Genomic DNA, 22543 nt, shown 5'->3' with positions numbered 1-22543 from the left:
CAATAAAACACTAACAAACATCGAACTGAAGAGTTCCAAAACTCACGTCAGAGAACCAATCATTGTCCCCGTTTAGGTCTTCTTCCTCTTATCACAAGGCGGTCGGCTCCGTCCGTGTCGCGACTTGCCATTCGATTTTAGAATTATTCGGTTAGAGTGGGACGACAGATCAACGAACCGACCGGTGCTGCTTCTCCGCCGTCGCCCACCTTGGCGTCTGTCGGCGGTGCTGAGATTTGAGCGCAGTTCTCTACCATGGTAATGCGATGGGAGATGGTGAAAGTGAAAAAGAAGAGATTAAAGACCGCCATTTTCGCCAAGTGTGAGAGGGAGGGAGTGTTTGTTTGGGTGTTGGAATAAAGTTACTCCTATTTACTCGGGTTCCATTCACCAGTTTATGATTCTACTCGAATATGACTCGAGCTAAAGTCCAAGTTATTCGAATAATTTAACGAGTTGAATTTAAGTTTTGTCATATATTTTACACCTTTAGTCAAGTCTAATTAAGTTTTTATAATTTTATTATTTTTTATAAATCATGTAATATACATTTTATATATATAATTAATATTATATTATTTTTAAATTAATTTATAATTTAACTAAGTCAAACTCGAATTTTAAAAACTTGTAAATGAGTTAATTTATAATTAGGCTTATAATTCAATTTGATCTCGACTCGTTAAAGTATTTGAATAGTTACTGAATTCAACTCTATTTTCATTCGAATTCGAACCGGAATAGAATTAAGTTGAGTAAAGTTAAAAAAATTTATTTCCCCATATATTTGACATATTTATGCTCCCAAGAGTAAATTTATCTTAGATAAAAAAAATTTTGTTTTCCCTTTGGCCTTAGAACGCACGAAATCACCCGTTTTATTAACTCTTTCTCGGACAGTTCAGATCGCTTGGGAAAGCTAGACGATACGGCGCACACAGCAACAAGAGCGAAGAAGATGAACACAGACATCACCGCCTCGGCGAAGCCCGAGTACCCGGTCTTAGATCGCAACCCTCCATTCACCAAGGTCGTCGGCAACTTCAGCACCCTTGATTACCTCCGATTCGTCACCATCACCGGCGTCTCCGTCACCGTCGGCTACCTCTCCGGTCTCTCTCTCTCTCAAATGGGTTAGTTATTTTTTCATTTGTTTCTCACTCTTCAATGTTGATTGATTTGTGCAGGGATAAAGCCTAACATTAGGGGACCATCGATGGTGACTGGGGGTCTGATAGGGCTCATGGGTGGCTTCATGTACGCTTACCAGAACTCGGCCGGGAGGATCATGGGGTTCTTCCCCAACGACTACGAGGTAGCTCGGTACAAGAAATAGAAGCTAGTTTTTAGTTCATTTGAATCTGAATTTAGTGGAAAACCTGAGCGACCCTTTTGGGCGTTTTGATAAAGTTTGACAATGTATGACTCATTTGATGATAATGTTTGACGATGTCCTTCTTGTTTGTGTTCGGTGATTGTTTGAAATAATTCCCGAGTAAGTCTGTAATTGCTGGACCCCTTAATGGGTCATTGAATGGAATATACATTTCTGGCGAATCATTTTTAGTGGTAGCTCGATACAGGAAATAGAGGCGAGTTAAAGTGCTGATGATTCTAAATTTAGTGGAGAAAGTGAGTGACCCTTTTGGGTGTTTTGACTTTCTGTGAGACCCATTTGATGATAATGGTGGTCACTGCTCGTGTTGCTTGTAATCTGTAAGTGTTTGATATAATGCCTGAGAGACTCTGTAGCCCTTTAATGGGTTGGTGTACTGTCATGGATTGGAATATCTTCTGTAAAATCTTTGTAATATAATCTGTGTGTTCTATTTGATTGGCATTGGTTATTCAGGCCTCCATGTTTTTGCTGATTTTTTTTTTTTTTTTTTAGGAATGGCTTTGCTTAATAGTAAGATGTAAATGTTTCTTTTTATGTTCGGTTGATGGAGGAATGAGTTGGTTGTAATGGTACAGCTGTGAACTAAAAATCCTTATGCTTTGCTTGGGAGCATGGGATTTTTAGGTCCTCGATTTGGATTTGTATGAATTTGGACGAAACTTAACACAATTTTGCATTACATTTTATCTAAATGCACAGTAATTCAAATCATGGTCTGAACTCTAAGTTTCCAAGCATAGGGTTATTGCATCTCCTTTTATTGAACAGTGATGTTTTCACTTCTATTCTCGTACTGCTCCAACTGAGTTAAGACTTATCAGGTTATTACTAAGGCTCTGCCATATACTGACTTTAATTCCATATATTCAATTTTTCTTTTGGATTTGCTAACAGTGAGTTTGATCTAAGAGACTGTAGTTTCATGATATTTACTTCGTGGGTGGCTTGACTGATTCTGGATTCAGACCATCGTCCAAATATCCAGTATGTTGCATGTGTCGTTATATTTTGATTAGTTTATCTTCTGAGAAGGTCAATTGAGATTATGATGCCGTTTTGAGATTTATGCCATTTTTTAGTGTTATCTTGGTTTGATGAAAATTTTCATGCATATTTTTAACTACACACTATCCATTTCAGCAGTGTTTTGTGTGAACAGATGGATGTTGTTTTCAGGGATAAAACTTTGTGAAGATAACACCTTCCTTTTTTTGGGAGTTGGGGGGGGGGGGGTGTGGAATGGTAATAAGCAACATGCAACGTCATTGAGAACTTTAATAGACAGTGAGAATTTAGATAATGGGATGGTTTCTAGTAGAATTGACACTTTGAATGCTAGTCGTTTGAAGGCTTGCCACCTGCATGAACTAGTTTTGGAATAGTGTTACTTGGCATAGGATTAGTCATCAGAACTTGATGATGCAAACTAAAATGGATCTTTCTTGTTGCATTGCCAAGACAATAGATTCTAAAGCTCATAAAGGTACAAATGGCAGAATGGTTGGTGAGGCCTCATGAAGAATATTGGTTTTTAGTTTGGAAAGAAGAGGGATTTTTTTTTTTCCCCCATTCTACCAATCAGTGATCTATAATAATTTGCAAATCCAGATTGGCTAACATGATAGGGTACTGTGGAAATTCTATTATGGGTTCTAGAAAAAAAAAAAAAAGTAGGTATAATGGGTGTGATTAGTGTTTGGACCATTAGAGGAGAATCAAGAGAATTTTCAAGAAGAGTTGTACATCAAGGGTCTGTTTTAAATTCTTCTCTTCTTTGCTGTAGTTATGGATGAGTTCAGTAAGCATATAAAAATGAGGTTTTGTGGTGTGTTGTTTGGGGATGATACTGTGATGATAGATGAAACTTGATATGGGGTGGAATTCAAGATGGAATTATGGATTGAAGCTTTGGAACCTAGAGGATTTAAAATAAGTGGGAAAAAGACATTATATGAAGTGCAACTTTAGTAATTCAAGGTAGAAAAATGGAGAAAAATGTTAAATTTATGGTCAAGAAAATTTTAATGGTATTAGATTTTGGTCCCTTGGATCCATTATGCAAGCTAAATGAGAAATAGAATATGCAATATATTGTCATTGCAGATTGGGATGATAGATATATTATTGGGATCAAAATGTTGGACAGACTGAGATGTAACATACCAAAAAAATAACTGCAGTAAAAGTGAGATGTTAAGATAGATGAACGATATGACAAAGAGATAAATTGAGGATTAAGGAATGAAAACATTTGTGACAAATTAATCATAGTGTCACGGTCCTACGTCGGATGTGTACTAGAGAGATCTTGGGTTTATAAGGATGGTTTGGACTCCAGCTATACGAGGTGTCTTTTATAGGACAAATCTGTGAGGCCAGTGAGCCAAAGCGGACAATACCTGACTGAAGTTGGGTTCAAGACCGTTGCACATAGCATGTGTAGACGGTAAGATATGGGAAGGGAAATATGGGGCCTCTGGGCAGTTACAATGTGGACTGAATAATGGTCTAGTGACTTGAAAAATTATCTAGTTGATTTTAGGGAGGCTTAGAGGTTGTAGGAAGGGGAGGGATAGACTTGGATTAACTTGGACTGAGATAGGGAAGAAGGATTTGACAGCACTTCAAATGTCTTAGGATATTGCCATGAATCATGTAGAAAGGCAGAGAATGATTTATATAGCAGCAGATCCCAACAAGTGGGTCTTGAGGTTTGTTTGTTTGTCGTATATTTTACATTGGAGGGGAGAAACAATGATCAGCTTAGAAGTTGAGGAATCTGAACCAAATCAAAGCTTTTGGGGTTGAGAATCTCAATTGTATGTGGTAACACAATTGCATGTCACTGAATGAGGGCTGAACAAAGGGTGCTTAAAAACCACATCAATGTGAAATGAGTCCATTTTTCTCTTCAATTGCATTTGGATGCACACTCCCATCCTTTAATAGAGCCAGCTCCAACTACTTTGGACAAGCTTTTTTTATTTTACAATTGAATTTTTGGAATGCTGTTTCTGATAGTTTTGAGTTATTTGTTATGCTTGCATACTTTTTCAAGATGCAAACAAAACTTTTCCAGTGCCTTTGACCTTCCAAGTTCCAGGATTTTTTTTTTTTTTTTAATGACCCGGAACTCCAAATAAGGAATTGAACTTAGAATACTAAAACCCAAGTTCGCCCTTACAAGTTGAGCAAACCCAACTTAGCATTTTCGACTTCTGTTCTATCTATTTCCTTTCCATCACATTTAGCTATTTTTTAATGCTGTCTTCACTTCTCCCATGCTAAAAATAGATTATCTTTCTAAAGATGGTAGTCCTTGGGAACCCCAGTTCATTTATGTGGCTCCATTTGAAACTTGAGGAACATGTACAGAAAGGAAAATAGGAAGAAAACAGTTTTTTGTTTTTTGTTTTTTGGAAAATGATGAAGAAGATGATAAATATAATAAAACTAATGAACAGATGAAAAAAATTTCATGCGATAAAATGAGGCCTTACTGCTGCGATCTCCATTTTGTTGGGAAAGCTGCATTTTTATTTATTTATTTATTTTTGTCATTTTTCCATTTCAACTTGTTGAAAGGTGAGGATAAAACAAAAGGGCTTGTTTGGAGCTTGAAGAATATGTGAAAAAAGGAAATAAATGTTAAGTATTTATCTTTTTCATGTTTGATTGCGATGAATAAGTAATAAAGAAAATAAATATATTCTAAATCAACAAATTAAAATTAAAATTTGTACATTATTAGTGTTTAATTTTTTAAATTTTAACTATATTAAAATAAAATACTATTTGTTATTTAAGAAATACAATAAAAATAATTATATTTCTTATTACTCTTTTTATTCCCTCAAACAAAAATATTTTTAAGAGAGAGAACATACTTAAATTATGTTTGATTCAACAAAATAACTATTCTTTAGAATAAAATGGAATATCATGAAACTTGAAAATAAATGTAATAATTATTCCTCTACATTCCTTATTATTTCATTCAATGTAAAATAAGAAAAGAATAAAAATTCCTATGATGAAATTTGAGAATAATTATTCTTTATCTTTTTTTTTTTTATTATGAAGTTCTAATATCTTTCACATTGTTATTTGTTTTATTCTAATAATATACTATTTTATATAATTAAATTATTATAATTAATTTATTTTGCATTGAGGAGCAGGCGACCCCTTGAGCTCAAAGGAGTAAGTCCAAGCCCAAGCCCAAGCCCAAGCCCACCCACTTCTTTGTGTTTGTCTCGATAATTATTTATTCAAACATTTATCAAAAATTAAATTTAAAATTATAATATTGAAAAAAATTAAACTTAATTTAGATCTTTCAAACTTCACACCTTTGACATTTAAATAAGATCATAACTTTATGAATTAATTCACATGTAAATTCAAAATTTGACCAAATTTAAATTAAATACAACTATTAATTCAAGGAAGTGTGAGTGTATTCGGTTTTAAATGATTTTTTTATGCTATAATTCAATTAGTTTCTTTACTTGCAAAACTAAAATGCATTCAATTGATTATAATTATTTAGATTAAACCTAACAAATTCAAATTTACAACCAAACCTTTTATACTAAAATTAATTTGATTCGAAGGGTTAACCCATTAGTGCACAAACCTAGTTAGAAAGTATTAAATTTTTAATCCCCTATAGGCATATTATAGCCACTTATTTCCGGCGATGGCCGATGTGTGGTTATAAGCCCTAAAATGCTTCCAACAGTTCTTAACTACCTTACCGGTGCAGCTCAAGCCATTCTCTGCTATGGAGGTTATAGCCTTTCCCTACACGACCCTCTTCAGAGGAACAGCGACTGATTATTCTAGACACTGTGTCGATCTCATTTCCACTAACAAAAACCCTAGCTTGATCGGATTACGCCGATTATCATCCAGAGTTCGCGCGATTACCGAATTTCCCCCCGCTGTAGAACCAACTCAAGTGAGCCTCACCTGGCAAATCGTCGTCGGCGCAGTAGGTATTTGATCCTCCGCCGTTGCCATCTTTCGATTTCAGTTCCTATGATGTGAATCTGTTCTCGGGCTCTGTTTGGTTGCCCAGAAAATGAAGGAGAAGTAACGGAGAACTTTTGCTTATTGCTATTATTATAATTTTGGGTGTTGTTCTGGAGTCGAAAACAACCCAACGAAGAGAGAAAAATTGAAAACCCCATCTGAACCACCCAGACAAATAGTTTCATTCGTTGAGACGAGGTTTCTGTCTCCCTCAATTGCAAACAGATAGATATTCGAGTGTCAAATTTTTTGGGGATAAATTTTATCATTATTCTTAAAGCTTTGCCTCATTTCACTTTAATCTCGCCAGTTTTAGGTTCTGGTTGGGGAATGCATACTGAATGATAGTATGGGGATTTGAGAGCTTACAAGAGAAAAAGTATTGTTATTGTATAGCAAATGACAACGTAAACATTTGCATTAGTGTATGACATGGAATGAATAAAGAATATTTATTTCTAAATTTCTATTCCTATCCTGTTGATGTAATAGCACAAGATACATCAAATAGACATTTGGCAAACGAAATAAAACATTGGTTTTGGCATTTTACTCTTAGATGAGGTGACAGTAACAAATGTAATTAAAGGAGTAAATAATTTTCAGCTTAGAGAAAAATATGTAATTAGAAAAAGTAACCTATAAGGTCCTAGCTGTGATCCATCTCTCGGGCTAGGGTTCATTAGCTAGGGATGACATTGCAACTGTGTTGCAAGTTTAGTATGACAAAATTAAAACACCAGGGATTGTGAAGCTTGAGGAACTAATTACAAATCTACCCAATTTTTGCGACTCATGTTATTTTCCCACATTTTTTCCCCTCACTGAATGAAAACCCAACATGAGTAAATAAACATACTTATTTCTTTTTCGGTCTGAATTTATTTTCCCTCTTGCATCCTTGTTTGAATTGTGCAGCTGGAGTTGCACCTTTTGTGGTAGCAGGAATTGAATTCAGCAAAAGAATTGTAAGTGCAGTGTAGATAGGCTTGTTTTGATGGTGTTAAAAAATCAAGGATTTATATGAGCAATAAACCCAGGTTCAAAATATTTCAGCACCTGTTTATTGTGTTGATAATCTTGATATTCATATTTGTTGTTTGTATATTTTATGGCAGATGGCACAAAGAAAATGTCAGGTATGTGCAGGCTCAGGGCTTGTTCTCAGGGAAAAGTACTATATTCGATGCCCAGCTTGTGGTATGTCAAACGTCTCCTCTTTTCAAAACTCAGTTTACTCTCTCTCTCTCTCAAGTGACCAGCAATTTTTGCCTGATCTATAGGTGGATTTCTCCCCTGGCAGTCATGGAAAAGATTCTTCTCAGGCTAAACCAAGAATATGTTTGTAGGGAAACTAAAACTGTTGCATATTTCTTCTGTATTTGTTTAATTCAATGGGATTATTCATTATAGAACATTACTTACACTACATTTGGGAGCATGGATTTGGAGGTTTGCTTTTGAAATTTCTTGGATCTGGAGAAAATTTCACACAAGTTTGTACTGAGTTTTATCCTAGTCCATACAAATTCAAATCTTAAACTTCAAATGCATGATGCCAAACACAGGTTTACTTTTGCCCCTAGGTGGCTGGATCAGGATGTACTCCCAAACTTATCTTTGTATGAGAAGAAAAGAGAACAAATAACTTCCTTAGTCATACACTGTAATATAGCATATAATTTTGGACCATAATTTGTTCATAACTTGGCACTATATCAGCCCTCCCACCCACCTCCCCCAAACCATGAATGTAAAGCATGCATGTTCGAATTGTCATAGTAATATCCAAATTGTGCAACAGTCTCATGCATTTTACTCGCATTAAAGGCTCGAAATAATTATTTAATTTGATATTTCTTTCATTCCTAAAAATTTGAAATGACCTTTTACAAAGGTAACAACAGTCAAAATCAGAAGAAACAGAGCAGCCTAGTGTTATAAGCTAGAAAACAGTACATCAGCAAGAAATAACTGATCAGAAAAGCGCTTGAATCATGAGATCATCTGTTTTTTTGATTGTTACTTCACATATGTGGGTCAATAAGGAGACTGCAGCTAGTTTGAGATCTCTTCTTCCTCTATCTTGCTGGGAAAATGAAATTGAATGGCTTAATGGTCTGAGAGCTGGTCCTGTTGTGATTTGGGGAAAATAATCTTAGCTGCCACCTTGCACAAATTCTGGAGAGCTAGGAACAAATGGTCTTCTTTGAAGAGATTCCTGTTAATTCAAAGGGTCTGATATGTTGCACTGTGGAGGACATAAATAATTGTATCTCAGGGAATAGTAGATTCAGAGGATGGACAGTTTGATTTTGGTTGCTGTTTATAGTTTCTTGCTGGTTTTTGTTCTTCTTTTTATGTTGCTCTTCAGCTGCTGTTTTGGTGTTTGGTTACTGGGCTTACTTTAAAAAAAAAAAGAAAATGATCAGAAAAAGTTCCCAAGGACTCCTAAAATCTACTTCTAGATCCATGTTCATCAAAATTCTCTTAGTTTGCTTATCTGCTAGTTGATGGCACAGTGAGCCTTGATTGATCCAATTCCATCTACAAGTAAAATCCTTGTGGTTTCTATATTTGCAGTTCTTGATTCCAAACCTTTCTAAAATTCACCGTTTGGGAGAAAAGTTCACTCCTTGTTTCTTCCTAGCTTTTTTGCAACAAAATATGCACGCTTCGTGTTTATAACTGATCACTTCGGTTACTAGATTAGGGGTGATGGTATTTGACACTTAGATGCAGCTTAAAATGAATATTATACAAGTAAATTTGGCTTATTTACAGTGTGTGGAGTCCCCAGTGTGTTGCTAGTGTGCTACTGGTATCTAACAATTGAACTTACCATGTCAAGTCATTATCAGTAGATTCTGGTAAAAATTGTTGTTGTCCACTGGCTAAAAGTCTTGCCTTGTCTAGAAAAATTAGACGCCAATTTTTGAATTTGGTGGGGGCTGCGTGACTTCTTTAGTCTATGGCTACTGAATTATACAACAGTGATGGAATTGACAAATTACTTGGGTCTGAAAATCTATGACTGCCTCATCCAATGTGCAGCTATCCTCCCCCACCCAATAACAACAACAACAACAAAACCAAGCCTTAGTCTCACTAAGTGGGGTCGGCTATATGAATCATTTTCCGTCAATTTATGCGATCATGGACCATTTCTTTTGATAGATTCAAGGATATTAAATCCTTACTCACTATCTCCTTCTAGGTTATTTTAGGTCTACCCCTACCCCTTCAACTGCCTCCCACAGTAATTAAGTCACTCTTCCTCATAGGTGCACTATAAGACCTATGTTGCAAGTGTCCATACCATCTGAGTCGTCCTCGCTTATCTTATCTTCTATAAGAGTTACACCTAACTTACCACGAATATGTTCATTCCTTAATTTATCTTTTAATGTTATACCACTCATCCATCTAAGCATTCTCATCTCGGTAACTTTTACATTTTGGATATTATGTTTCTTTGTCGCCCAACATTCTGATCCATATAGCATAGCTGGTCCTATAGCTGTCCTATAAAACTTCCCTTTCAATTTTAAGGGTATTCTACGATCACATAGCACACTTGAAGCACTTCTCCATTTTAACCAACCTGTTTTAACTCTATGCATTACATCATCTTCAATATCTCTTCAGCTTGCATAATAGATCCAAGGTATTGAAATCTACAAATGCTATTTATTTTTTCATCATCAAGTTTAACTTTGTCTCCAATATTTCTCCTATCATTACTAAAATTACATTTCATATATTCTATTTTATTTCTACTTATCCTAAAGCCTCTAGATTCTAAAGTTTCTCTCCATAATTCTAACTCAGTCTCTACTCCGTCCCTAGTTTCGTCAATTAATACAATATCATCTGCAAACAACATACACCTTGGAACCTTCTTTTGAATACTCTTAGTTAATTGGTCCATCACTAAAGTAAAAAGATAAGGACTCAAAGCAGATCCTTGATGTACACCTATGGTAATTGGAAATTCTCTAGTTTCTCCATCTATAGTCCTTACACTAGTCATTACTCCATTGTACATATCCTTAATGACATTGGTATACCTACAACATACACCCCTTTTTTTCTAAAACCCACCATAGAACTTCCCTAGATATCCTATCATATGCTTTCTCAAGGTCAATAAATATCATATGCAAGTCCCTCTTCTTTTCCCTAAACTTTTCCATTAATCTTCTTAAAAGATAAATAGTTTCTGTGGTAGATCTCTCAGGCATAAAACCAAATTTATTTTCTGAAATCTTCGTTTCTAACCTTAATCTTTGTTCAACTACCCTTTCCTATAGTTTCATCGTATGAATCATAAGTTTAATTCCACGATAGTTATTATAATTTTGAATATCTTCTTTATTTTTGAATATAGGTATTAAGGTGCTTTTCCTCCATTCATTTGGCATTTTCTTAGTTTTTTACAATTGTATTAAATAAATTAGTTAACCACATAATTCCGTTATCACCCAAGCATTTCCAAACTTCAATTGGGATGTTATCTGGTCCCATAGCTTTCCTATTTTTCATCTTTTTTTGTACAAACTTAACTTCGTTAACTCTAATTTTGCGAATAAATCTTATATTTTTTAGTCTTTTTCTCATTTGACAATTCTAAGTTTAAGCCTTCTATTTGGTTTTCGTTAAACAATTTACTAAAGTAACTTCGCCATCTTTCTTTAATACCTTCATCCTTAACCAAGACAATATCATCCTCACTTTTTATATATTTTACATTTCCTAAGTCCTTGCTCTTCCTTTCTCTAACTTTAGCAAGTTTAAATATATCTCTTTCCCCTTCTTTTGTACCTAATTTTTTATACAAACTATTAAATAATCTCTATTTGGCTTCACTAACGGCCTTTTTTGCATCTTTTCTTGCCTCCTTATATTTTTCAAAGTTATCTCTATTTTTACATTTTTGCCACGTTTTATACCAAATTCTTTTTGTCTTTATGATTTTTTGTACATCTTTATTCCACCACCAACTCTCTTTGCTATTCAAGAATCTTTCCCTTGATTCACCTAAAATCTCTTTTGCTATTTTTTCAATAGAGCTAGCTAATCTATTCCAAAGAGTATTTGTATCTATCCCATCTTCTAAGGTCCAATCCCCATCTTTGATCATTTTATCTTTAAATTTTATTATATTTTCTCCTTTTAGGTTCCACCATCTGGTTCTCCTACACTGGTTTATTTTATCATTTTTCTTCCATTTTTTAAAACATATATCTAACACTAAGATTATATGTTGTGTGGTTAGGCTTTCACCTGAAATAACTTTACAATCCTTGCATGATAAATGATCTACCCTCCTAGTTAAAAAAAAATCTATTTGACTTCTATTTTGTCCACTTTTAAAGGTTATTAAGTGTTCTTCTCTTTTCTTAAAGCAAGTATTTATTAAACTAAAATCATATGACATAGCAAAGTCTAAGATCATCTCCCCAGACTCATTTTTGTTTCCATATCCATATCCTCTATGCATCCTCTCATAATTTTTATTATTTCTTCCAACGTGTCCATTCAAATCTCCTCCTATAAATATTTTCTCAGTCCTTGGTATGCCTTGTATAATACAATCCATATATTCTCAAAATTGTCTCTTAATATTTTCTATTAAGCCAACTTGAGGAACATAAGCACTAATGATGTTTATTATCTCTTGTCCTAATACCATCTTGATTTTTATAATTCTATCCCTTACTCTAGTTACATCCATAACGCTATCTTTTAAGTTTTTGTCTATAATAATGCCTACTCCATTCTTATGTTTTTCTTTTCCAGTGTACCAAAGTTTAAATCTCGATTTATCTATTTCTTCAGCTTTCTCCCCCACCCACTTAGTTTCTTGAAGGAAAATTATATTAATTCTTCTTCTAATCATTGAATCCATAATTTTCATACTTTTACCTGTAAGTGTCCCTATATTCCAAGTTGCTAATCTAATCCTAGTTTCCTGAACTAATGTCTTTACCTGCCCACGTCCAGAATGATCGAAGAAACTGATACACATAATACCTAGCTAGATGTTTGGTTTGGGGAATCACATGCTTGGAAATCTTATGCTTGGAAATAGGATGTCATTTCCATTGTAAGATTACCAAAAAAAGAGATTGGCATGTTTTGTGAGTATAAAAGATTCTCAAAAATATCTCAAATGCTGGTCTGATGAGATCTTAAGGATGAACCAAGGAAAGCATCAGAAACCTTAACTCACAATGGCAGAAACTCTCAAAGATTCCATGATCAAGATGACTAATAAGGGATATAATACAGCATATGAAAACCAAAGCAGCTAGACAACCAAAACCCAAACCAATACAAAAAACCTCTCAATTAAAAAGCGATCCAAATGCAAGCACGCTGTAACTGTGCAAAGGCACTGTTAGAAATGTCAATTACTTCAGCTTGTAACTAACTCATCTTTCACTCAAAATCACGAATCATACGCATTATGACAGAAACACAGGTTAATCACATTGAAGGGGGACCTTTAGTATTTCTATCCTAATCCCTGAAAATGTTCCACTTGATAAGATGCCTCCCTATCAATGCCTCAAATTATGCTCATTTTTTTTCTTTATGAAGCATAAATTAGCTGCATCTCAATCATGGACTTTTGGAAGAAAGCATAGCTTTTCTGCTGATGCCTGTCCATGATCTTCAACACTTTCCATCTTCTTTCAACTCATGGATTTGAATTATTTCAGTCACCATAGAGCTTCCACTATCGTTAACCTACCATATTATTTTTTATTATTATATTGCACCTTCTTGTGATGGGCAAGTAGTACGTGTCCCCAAATCCCCGTCTGTCAAAAGTCATATATTCTTTCAAAGTATTGGATTTTAATTATGCCAAACTCCAAGAAATTCATCATTGTTTTTTTATCAGGACATGTCACTTCCAATGGAATTTTTACAAGAACAGATTTGACAAAGCTCAGCCTTTATTGACTTGTAGGTATACCCGTTAATTCAATTTCATCAAGTGGTTGGATATGCACTTGACTTTGCACGAGTTCAATTCAACAGCAATTCCATTCTTTAAACCTTTTCTTTTTAGTCATCTTTCTATAATGAGTGGTTGGAAATGAGCCTCCGACTTGATTTTTGACCTTTGAATGTTTTGTACACTTGCATTGAATTGGGCATATATTTCTCATGAGATTTTTATGCATGTATAGGAACAACTGATGACTTCTTAATATAATTTCTGTACATGCACCATCTTCTGTTTGTCAGGAAATGGGGGAACATCTTGCGATTGTACAAAGAGTGTTAATGTCGTTGATGCTGCATCAATAAAATTATAAGAAAGTGACTTTGCCCTCTTGATTCCTTCTGGCTTCCTTTTTTGGTTGAATTTGTACAATGAATGCACATACTTTGTATCAGTATCATCATATTAAGGAAAGGGCCACTGCCCTTTTAATCTTTACTGGCTTCCTTTTTGGTTTGCAGCAATTGAGACATGTTTATCTTAGGTTAACTAATATGCTCTTGGCACTCGACATAGGATCAGTATCGATAGCTGTTGGCTGAGTATGTCTTCAGTTTCTTTCATCAGCACATCAATTTTCCTTGACCTAACATAACATCGGTTTTTTATTCACAGGTCATATGCGTGTTTATGTGCGAGTAATATTGTTATCTTTGTAGCATTGAGCCAGTTTTCCTGTTTGTGTGGTTTGTGAGTTTTAGTGTACCTAATGCTTGATTCATGGCTAAACTTCTCTTCCTCCTCGCCAATAGGCATAGGCTTCCAAAGTCGAACCATGTAAATTTCAATATTACTTTGTGTTGCTTTTTATTTGATTGTCTATTACTTTTGCGTTTGATTATAATATTCACTTGACCTGTGAAGTTGTCCACAAGAAGGATCTCTATGTTCTAACACCGCTTTGATTTAGTCTTCATGGAGCCATATTGTAATAGAGAAATAATGCTTGCGCAATGACCATTCTCCTAAATAATTCTTCATTGTGAGCAATCATATATGCTATTTGACCCTAGACTAGGGATCTAAATTTTTTTTCCTAGTTATAGTCGTTAATTATAATAGCACACTAGCCATAATCAACCTAACAAGATTTTATTAACCATAATCAAAACTACTAGCTAGTGTCAAATTAAGGAAACTAGAGTTGAACCAAAAGCTTAGGTCTAGCATAGGCTGAATTTTCTTCATGCATCCATTTATCAAACTTAAAAGAACCTTTAGAGGGTTTTCTATGCTTGAACTGCCCCCAATCCCCTTCAAGCCTTGATTAGTGTCAATTCTGAGTAGGCACTGTTCCAAATTAATTAAAAATGTTGTAATTAAGATTATAAAAAGAAAAGACAAATAAAACTTCTTGAATATCTTAGCTTGAGATTGATTAAATTTGTGTTAGGAATGACTTAGATATTAATCAATTCTATCTTTTAAATTTGGTCATCTTGATTATGATATTTTTTTCCTTGTTGGGGTGTGGTCTTATGATATTTTAATTTAGCGGTGATTTTGGGCTTATTTTAATTTTTTTTTTTAAAAAAAAAATTTGATTCACCTAAAAGGATACTTTCTTATGAATATAAACAACCAGAGATTTTTCTTTTTTTTATTTTTTTTAATAATTTGAAATTTTAACATGAGCGAGCCCTTTGAACTCATTTAGACGATCCCAAATCAGAGCGATAAAAACATTATCGCCTATCAATTGATAAATCCCTCATAATTCACTAGACTCCTTATTTTATTTAAAATTTTAATGAAGAACTTTAATTTCTCATGCAACAAATTCCTAAAAGCTAATATAAGAACAAGAACAGAATTGAATAAGCTGTGCGTGTTTGGACACAAGGCTACATTAATTGAATAGCTTATTCGTTTTTTTTTTTTATAATAAAAAAAATTGTGGGTTGTAGCAGTGGCCATCAAAGATGGGGCAGAGTGCAGGCCAATGAATCCTCTGTTACCCTTGGGTAATGTATAAGAAGGAGGAGTAGAATAACCCAATTACCACAATACCCTTAATTCGTGGAATTAGTTATTTTTTTTTTTTGAATTACGTATCAGGTATCTACGTATCTGTTTTACGATCCACGTGATTAATTTCGTGTCCCTTGAAATTGATTCCACAATTTTAAAAGGAGGGCAAATTCAGGAGTTCAGGGATGAAAACGAATTCGAAAGGATTTGAACACCTGATCCCATGAGAGGCACTCTCGCAGTCCGTATTATACCTGAACCATACCCTCAGGGTGGGTATGGGATTAGTTATTCTTTGACACATGGCCAAAGCTGCAATATGCAGATTTTCAAAGGAAAAGAAATCAAAAGTCAACAATAATGATGAAAGCATGTTTCTGGCGCGGCTGTCATCATGCAATCATACATTCATATATCATTCATTGTGAAAATCACTTAGTGCATATAATAATTAATTATTACGCATGCATGACAATCTGGTTACGTAACTCAAACTCCTGTTTTCGTGTTGCCTTTCAAGTTTGAACAACCTCTGGTCCATATTACCATATATTTATTAGCCTATTTTTATATTGGCTTTAGGCCTTTTTGGACCAGTGGGAGTAGGTGAGTGTTAGCCTTACGAGGAAAAGATCCATTATGATGAAAAGCATTTTACCTAAAATACTATATTACGACGTACAAGAATTAGAGATGGTTAGGTCCTACATATAATTTATTGTAATTTTTCATTTGCTCGTAATTTGTGAAAGAGAAAACAGAGTAGCCCATTATTGTAATTTTTCATTTGCTCGTAATTTGTGAAAGAGAAAACAGAGTAGCCCACTCTCAGAGAGTGGGAGAGAGAAGGACGGGGGGTATGGGGCGTCTTACGCTTGGTAGGAGTGAAGAAGTCTTTGGTTAGACTTAAAGAGTTCAAAGGCAAATGTCAGTGGCCTCGTGTGAAGGAGAAAGAGGACAATTTAATGGTCAGCAAAGCGTGTGAAGGCAGTGCAAAGTGAAGGCACTGATTGCTGCCTGTTTGTTTGTTTGTCCGTCTGCTGTTATTATCTCTTCATGGCTCTTTTATTATTGATCCTCTCATAACATAGCATATTGTCACGGGCTAGGCTTGTTCAAGGCATTATGGTTGCCTATGACCGCTTATCTCGTGTGTTTGGGATGGATTTCCATCATGTAAATACTAGTGTAGGGTTATTTTCTAGTATTTCTTTCATTGTAAGCCAAATAAGGCAGTATGACTACTCGGTCACTTTGATATTTCCTAATGCTAGAGTGAGAATGGCCTAGAAAGCTCTTTAGGGGAGGGTGAGTGTTCATCAATCATTGTAAAACTCACTAGCAATTGTCAACGTGCTTAGCCTACTTGCCTCCCTCGCTAAGTACAACATGTCAACGGAGGATTTGTTAATGAATTACGTTTGCTTCAATATTTACTGCTTGGTTGCCACGGCTTTCATGAATTGATTATTATTTCCGCTGCTATCTGATTGAATGTTAATGAAAGTATTGCGTGGATGAATGTTGGTAAACAAAAGGCTAACTAGTTAAGCAAGAGTGCTTTAGCTAGCGCCGCACGGCCCTTCACAACGGTGTGAAAAAGGCGGACCGTGACATTTGGTATCAGAGCCCAAGTCGGTGACACTTGGTGAGAGCCCAAGGTTGAGTTGCTACGTGAATTCGATTGCCTTCGTTGTTGGGTTTGGAAAGCTTTGATAAGTGACCATGACACCAAACAATGCTGAGAGGATCAGCGTGCTGGAAGCACAGGTTGAAGAGTCAACTAACACCATGGCCGCGGAGGTGGCCCAGATGAGAGAACTTGTTGATGAAGTGAGGGGATCACAAAAACATCAAGCAGGTTTGATAGGTGACATGTCAGATGACTTTCGCCACACTGTGGAAACTTTGCAAGCCCGGATGGCAGATCTGGATGCAAAGGTAAATGTGATGGTTCTTGCTATGGGGAACTCCAACACTCCGGGAGTCAGCAAGACCAAGGTGCCAGAACCCAGGACGTATGGGGGTGCCCGAGATGCCAAGGAGTTAGAGAACTTCTTGTTTGATGTGGAGCAGTACTTTCGCGTTGTGAGGATGGTCTCAGAACAGGCAAAGGTGGATACTGCGACCATGTACTTGGTTGGTGATGCCAAACTATGGTGGCGTACCAAGTACAGAGAAATTGAAAATGGAAACTGTGTGATTGATAGTTGGGCAGACTTGAGGACAGAGCTCAAGGCCCAATTCTTTCTTGAGAACGTTGAGTATAATGCAAGGAGAAAACTGAGAGATCTCAAGCATACGGGGTCAATCAGTGAATATGTGAAACAATTTTCTGCTTTAATGTTGGATATTCGGGATATGTCGGAGAAGGACAAGTTGTTCTATTTTCTTGAGGGGATGAAACCGTGGGCAAGAACTGAACTTCATAGACAAAGGGTTCAAGACTTGTCAACTGCACAAGCGGCTGCAGAACGCTTGACAGACTACGCTGGTGATGAGACCACTTCGTCTAAACGGTTTGGCGGAGAGGGAAACGGTGGAAAGTCTTTCAAGAATGGCAAACCCAAGAGTGGGGGAGCCGACCCTAATTCATCAACCTCACAGGAAGCTTCGTCGTCTCGAGGGTTCAACACACCCAATGGAAAGGGGAAGAGTAAAATTGAGTGTTTCTTGTGTCGAGGTCCTCATAGAGTTTTTGAGTGCCCTCACAAAGCATCACTTAATGCCTTACAAGCTTCCATTGTAGAACAGGCAGTGGAAGACGATGGGGAAGAGGATGATGCCCCGAGGGTGGGTTCAGTGCGGTTGGTGAACGCATTGGAAAAGCAGGAAAAAACACCAAAAGTTACACGAGCAAAAGGGTTAATGTTTGTGGACTTGAGAATAAATGGGAAGAGTACTCGCGCTATGGTGGATACGGGAGCTACTCATAATTTTGTTTCGCAGTTGGAAGCAAGAAGACTCAACTTATCCTTAGAGAAGGATACAGGACGCGTGAAAGCAGTTAACTCTGTAGCCCAGCCTACTCTAGGAGTAGCCAAGCAAGTGGGGATAAAGCTTGGACAGTGGGAAGGTCATGCGAATTTCACAGCGGTGCCATTGGATGACTATCCAGTCATTCTAGGAATGAAGTTCCTAATGGGGACGAGGGCAGTGCGGATGCCTTCGGCTGGTTCCCTGTGTCTGATGGGAGATCACTCGTGCATGGTGCAAGTCGTTGCAATGAAAGGAGACGAAGGGAAGTCCCTTTCAGCCATACAACTCAATGAAGGATTGGGTCAGGGTGAGCAGACAAGTCTAGCCACGGTGGTGGTAGACAAAGAAGTAGGCCAAGAGCTGGAGCCTACGACCATCCAAGCGGTGTTGGATGAGGATAAGGAGGTGTTGCCGGATAAGCTGCCTCAAAATTTGCCTTCACGACGGACTGTGGAGCAAAAGATCAAGTTGTTATCAGGAGTGAACCCACCTGCTAAAAGGCCATGTTGGATTGCGCCTAGAGAGATAGTAGAGTTGGGGAAACAGCTTGATGAAGTGGAAGCGGGATGTGTTCGTCCTTCCAAACCACCGTTGGGAGCATCGGTGTCGTTTCATAGGAAACATGAAGAGCATCTACGGAAGGTGTTCGAGAGGCTGAAGGGAAACAGTCTGAATTTGAAGAAGGAGAATTTCTCTTTCGCTCGGCGGAGCAACAAATTCCTTGGTCAAGTCGTTGAACAAGGTCGTATCCGGAGGGGTATGGAGAAGTTAAGGAGGATTCAAGAACGGAAGATCCCCATAACAGTGAAGGAGTTGCGTTCCTTTCTTGGCCTTGCTAGTTACTGCAGGAAGTTCGTTAAGGGGTATTCGCGGAGAATGACTCCAATGACAGGACTACTGGGAAGGTATTATTGGCCGCACACGCGGGATGATGTGGTTAATTATACCAAAACTTGTCTCACTTGCCAACAAGACAAGGGGGAGCGGAAGAAGTATGGTACTTTCATAGTCGCACCAAAGTACTATTCGGCAGAGGGGACGACACAATTGTTCCTTGTGACTATTGTGAGATATTGGGGTGTTCCCCAAGTTATTCTTTGTGACCAAGATTTAATGTTCACTGACAACTTCTTGACAGAGTTTTTCAGGATATTCAGGTCACACCTTGACATCTCTTCGAGTTATCATCAACAGACAGACGAACAGATGAAGAGATTCAGAGAGCTGCTAGATGAGTACTTGTGCCATTTTGTCAACGACAACCAGAAGAATGGCGTGCAACTACTTGATGTGGCTCCATTCTGTGGCAACGCCCAAAGGCGCTCAACTACCAACAAGAGCCCTATTGAGCTTGTTACAGACCAGCTGCCACTGTTACCTCACACAGTGGGCGAGCCGTACAGACGAAAGAGTCCTAAGGCGTACATCTTCACCAGTGAAGGGAGACAGAATGCAGACTTTGCCCAAGCCTATCTGGAGAAAGCTTCTAAGCAGATGAAGAAGTGGGCAGATCAGAAGAGAAGACCGCAGTCTCATGTCAACTGCCTCAAGCCATTCAACGCCAACACCAACAACCTGAGCAGAAGTCAGTCAAACAGCGCAGAGTTGAAGACAGTGCAACCTGACAGACATGATGTTGAAGAGATCCTTGCAGACAGAAAGTTCATATCCTCAAGGAAGAAGCGGCAGAAGTTCCTAGTGGAGTGGAAATGCCTTAATGACAAAGAAATCAGCTGGATTTCAGTGGAAGATTTGAAGCCATTCGTGGACAAAGTTGAAGTGTACCTATCGCCAAAAGTCTACGAGGACGTCGACCGCATAAGTGGGGGAGAATGTCACGGGCTAAGCTTGTTTAGGGCATTATGGTTGCCTATGACCGCTTATCTCGTGTGTTTGGGATGGGTTTCCATCATGTAAATACTAGTGTAGGGTTATTTTCTAGTATTTCTTTCATTGTAAGCCAAATAAGGCAGTATGACTCCTCGGTCACTTTGATGTTTCCTAGTGCTAGAGTGAGAATGGCCTAGAAAGCTCTTTAGGGGAGGGTGAGTGTTCATCAATTATTGTAAAACTCACTAGCAATTGTCAACGTGCTTAGCCTACTTGCCTCCCTCGCTAAGTACAACATGTCAACGGAGGATTTGTTAATGAATTACGTTTGCTTCAATATTTACTGCTTGGTTGCCACGGCTTTCATGAATTGATTATTATTTCCGCTGCTATCTGATTGAATATTAATGAAAGTGCTGCGTGGATGAATGTTGGTAAACAAAAGGCTGGCTAGTTAAGCAAGAGTGCTTTAGCTAGCGCCGCACGGCCCTTCACAACGGTGTGAAAAAGGCGGACCGTGACACATATCATAGCATATGGGTTTGTCCAGTTCTTGCTTGGAAGACGTGGCTCTGTTTTTGTCTAGGGTGTTGCTCATTGACTTCTTCCCTATTTAATTATTATGCTTTCTTTTTTCTTAAATGCTCCGTTCAAAGATGCACCCGTGTGAATATGCCCCCACATTGAACTAAGTTCATTCTTAATTGCATTTTGGCATCACTAACATGCTGTCCTAGCTTGTTTCTCATCATCTGAGCAACAACAGCCAAGAAAAGAATTGATCCCAAACAACTCCTTAATTTTTTTAAGCTGTGATACCATCGGTCATGCAGTGGAAGCATAATCTAAAATTACAACGCACACAACAAATCGAAAAGATAAATATAAAAAAAGTAAGAACATAATCATTTACAGGGAGGACGCAAGATGCATTGTGTTTTTCTTTCTATTTGATTCTTCTGTATATTGTATAATCTAATCTACATTTTCTCTTTTCATTCCTATTGTTTTTTTAATTTCTAATTTATGAATTTTCTATTTTATATATTATGTGTGTACTTGTATATATATTTGCTCGTTTTTATTTGTTTTTCTTTTGTAGGTTCTTGGTCAAAGAAATAGATTGGGATAAGAACTAACTTAGGGCTTGGCCCTACGACCTATCAAGCCACTTGTGTTCCATTCATTACCATCTTCTTCTTTCTTTCTTTTTCCTCATTTCTCTCCTTATCATATCTTCCTTCTCCTGTGAACCCCAACTCCCCCTCCTATTACCACAAGAATCACTGGAAGGTGGTATCACAATATAACACCTCTCTCTCTCTCTCAAGCACTGATTTTTAACCTTTATATATATAACCATACATCTCTAATACCATAATATCATCATCAAAGTCAATGTAGCGAAAAGTCATAATACTTCTAATCTTTATATACAATGCCAGAGTTCTAAAGTCTTCACGGAAATACATATAACTCCCAAAAATCCAACTGATATCTTAAGGATTATACAACATATCTCCATTCCCAAAAATAAATACGCATACCCTGAACTGTAGGAACAACATCTCCTATATCTCGGAGTTAGCTCCACCTAACTGCCTAAATTTCCTGAAATATTTAAAATATTTGGGATGAGACACCTCTCACTAAGTGAGAATAAATTATTATCAGTGTATGACAAATGAGTTTTAAAGTATCATATTATGTTCATATAAATATTAATTTAACTGAGAATTCATAGTAATTATACTCATATCTATATACATATATATATATATATATATATATATATATTCTCGAAAACGTGATCATGCTTAGTAAATATCTCTATATACAAAATAACATATCTGCCAAGTACAATCATATGAGTGTATCGCGTTTGTAATGTGGAACTCATTCATATTACTGTCATGTAATAACCCCACATGACCGGGTTATGCGGCCCGAAGACATGAATTAACCCTGGTTGGTCTACCAGGTTAAATCAAAATACCTCATCTGTAGTACGACTGACCCATTGCAGCCTGATCCGGACCCAGGGCGGTCAACATCTCTCCGCAGGCTCAATCGACTTCCATTGCCAACACGCTCCCCAAGCTTTGTGGTTGCACTAACTCAATCTCTAACAACGGTATCATGCTCTCATATCATTAACCAATCGGGTTCTCATTTCCACCACTCAATATATATAATAATATATTTCCAAAAGCTTTTATTTCTCATAAACATGTTCAAGCTCATGAGTATTCATGTGTATGTAACACATTTCGTCTATAACTCATGGTTGTTCATCATATCTGTTA

At 36.8% G+C, this 22543-nt stretch overlaps 2 protein-coding genes across 7 annotated transcripts; both read left to right on the top strand.

The window, feature by feature from the left end:
• The first annotated feature begins 798 nt into the window (after positions 1 to 798).
• LOC131156726 (NADH-ubiquinone oxidoreductase 20.9 kDa subunit) lies at positions 799 to 1557 on the top strand. The gene is made up of 2 exons (XM_058110618.1): positions 799 to 1112; positions 1188 to 1557. The coding sequence occupies exons 1-2, from the start codon at positions 959 to 961 to the stop codon at positions 1334 to 1336; spliced, it is 303 nt and encodes a 100-aa protein (XP_057966601.1). The 5' UTR covers positions 799 to 958; the 3' UTR covers positions 1337 to 1557.
• Positions 1558 to 6019: 4462 nt separating this feature from the next.
• LOC131156680 (uncharacterized) lies at positions 6020 to 13891 on the top strand. Of its 6 annotated transcripts, none has more exons than XM_058110572.1 (5): positions 6080 to 6399; positions 7355 to 7404; positions 7555 to 7636; positions 13350 to 13414; positions 13700 to 13891. In XM_058110572.1, exons 1-4 carry the CDS (start codon positions 6186 to 6188, stop codon positions 13409 to 13411), a joined length of 408 nt encoding a protein of 135 aa, XP_057966555.1. In that variant the 5' UTR covers positions 6080 to 6185; the 3' UTR covers positions 13412 to 13414; positions 13700 to 13891. The 6 variants fall into 6 exon arrangements, with proteins under 6 accessions (XP_057966574.1, XP_057966555.1, XP_057966546.1 ...); XM_058110563.1 differs by having other exon boundaries at positions 13350 to 13418; XM_058110582.1 differs by lacking the exon at positions 13350 to 13414 and adding an exon at positions 7720 to 7781 and having other exon boundaries at positions 6082 to 6399.
• The last annotated feature ends 8652 nt before the right edge of the window (positions 13892 to 22543 follow it).

Source organism: Malania oleifera, chromosome 1 (genome assembly GCF_029873635.1).
Source record: "Malania oleifera isolate guangnan ecotype guangnan chromosome 1, ASM2987363v1, whole genome shotgun sequence".
Classification (NCBI taxonomy): domain Eukaryota; kingdom Viridiplantae; phylum Streptophyta; class Magnoliopsida; order Santalales; family Ximeniaceae; genus Malania; species Malania oleifera.
This window is presented reverse-complemented; position numbering and strand designations above follow the sequence as displayed.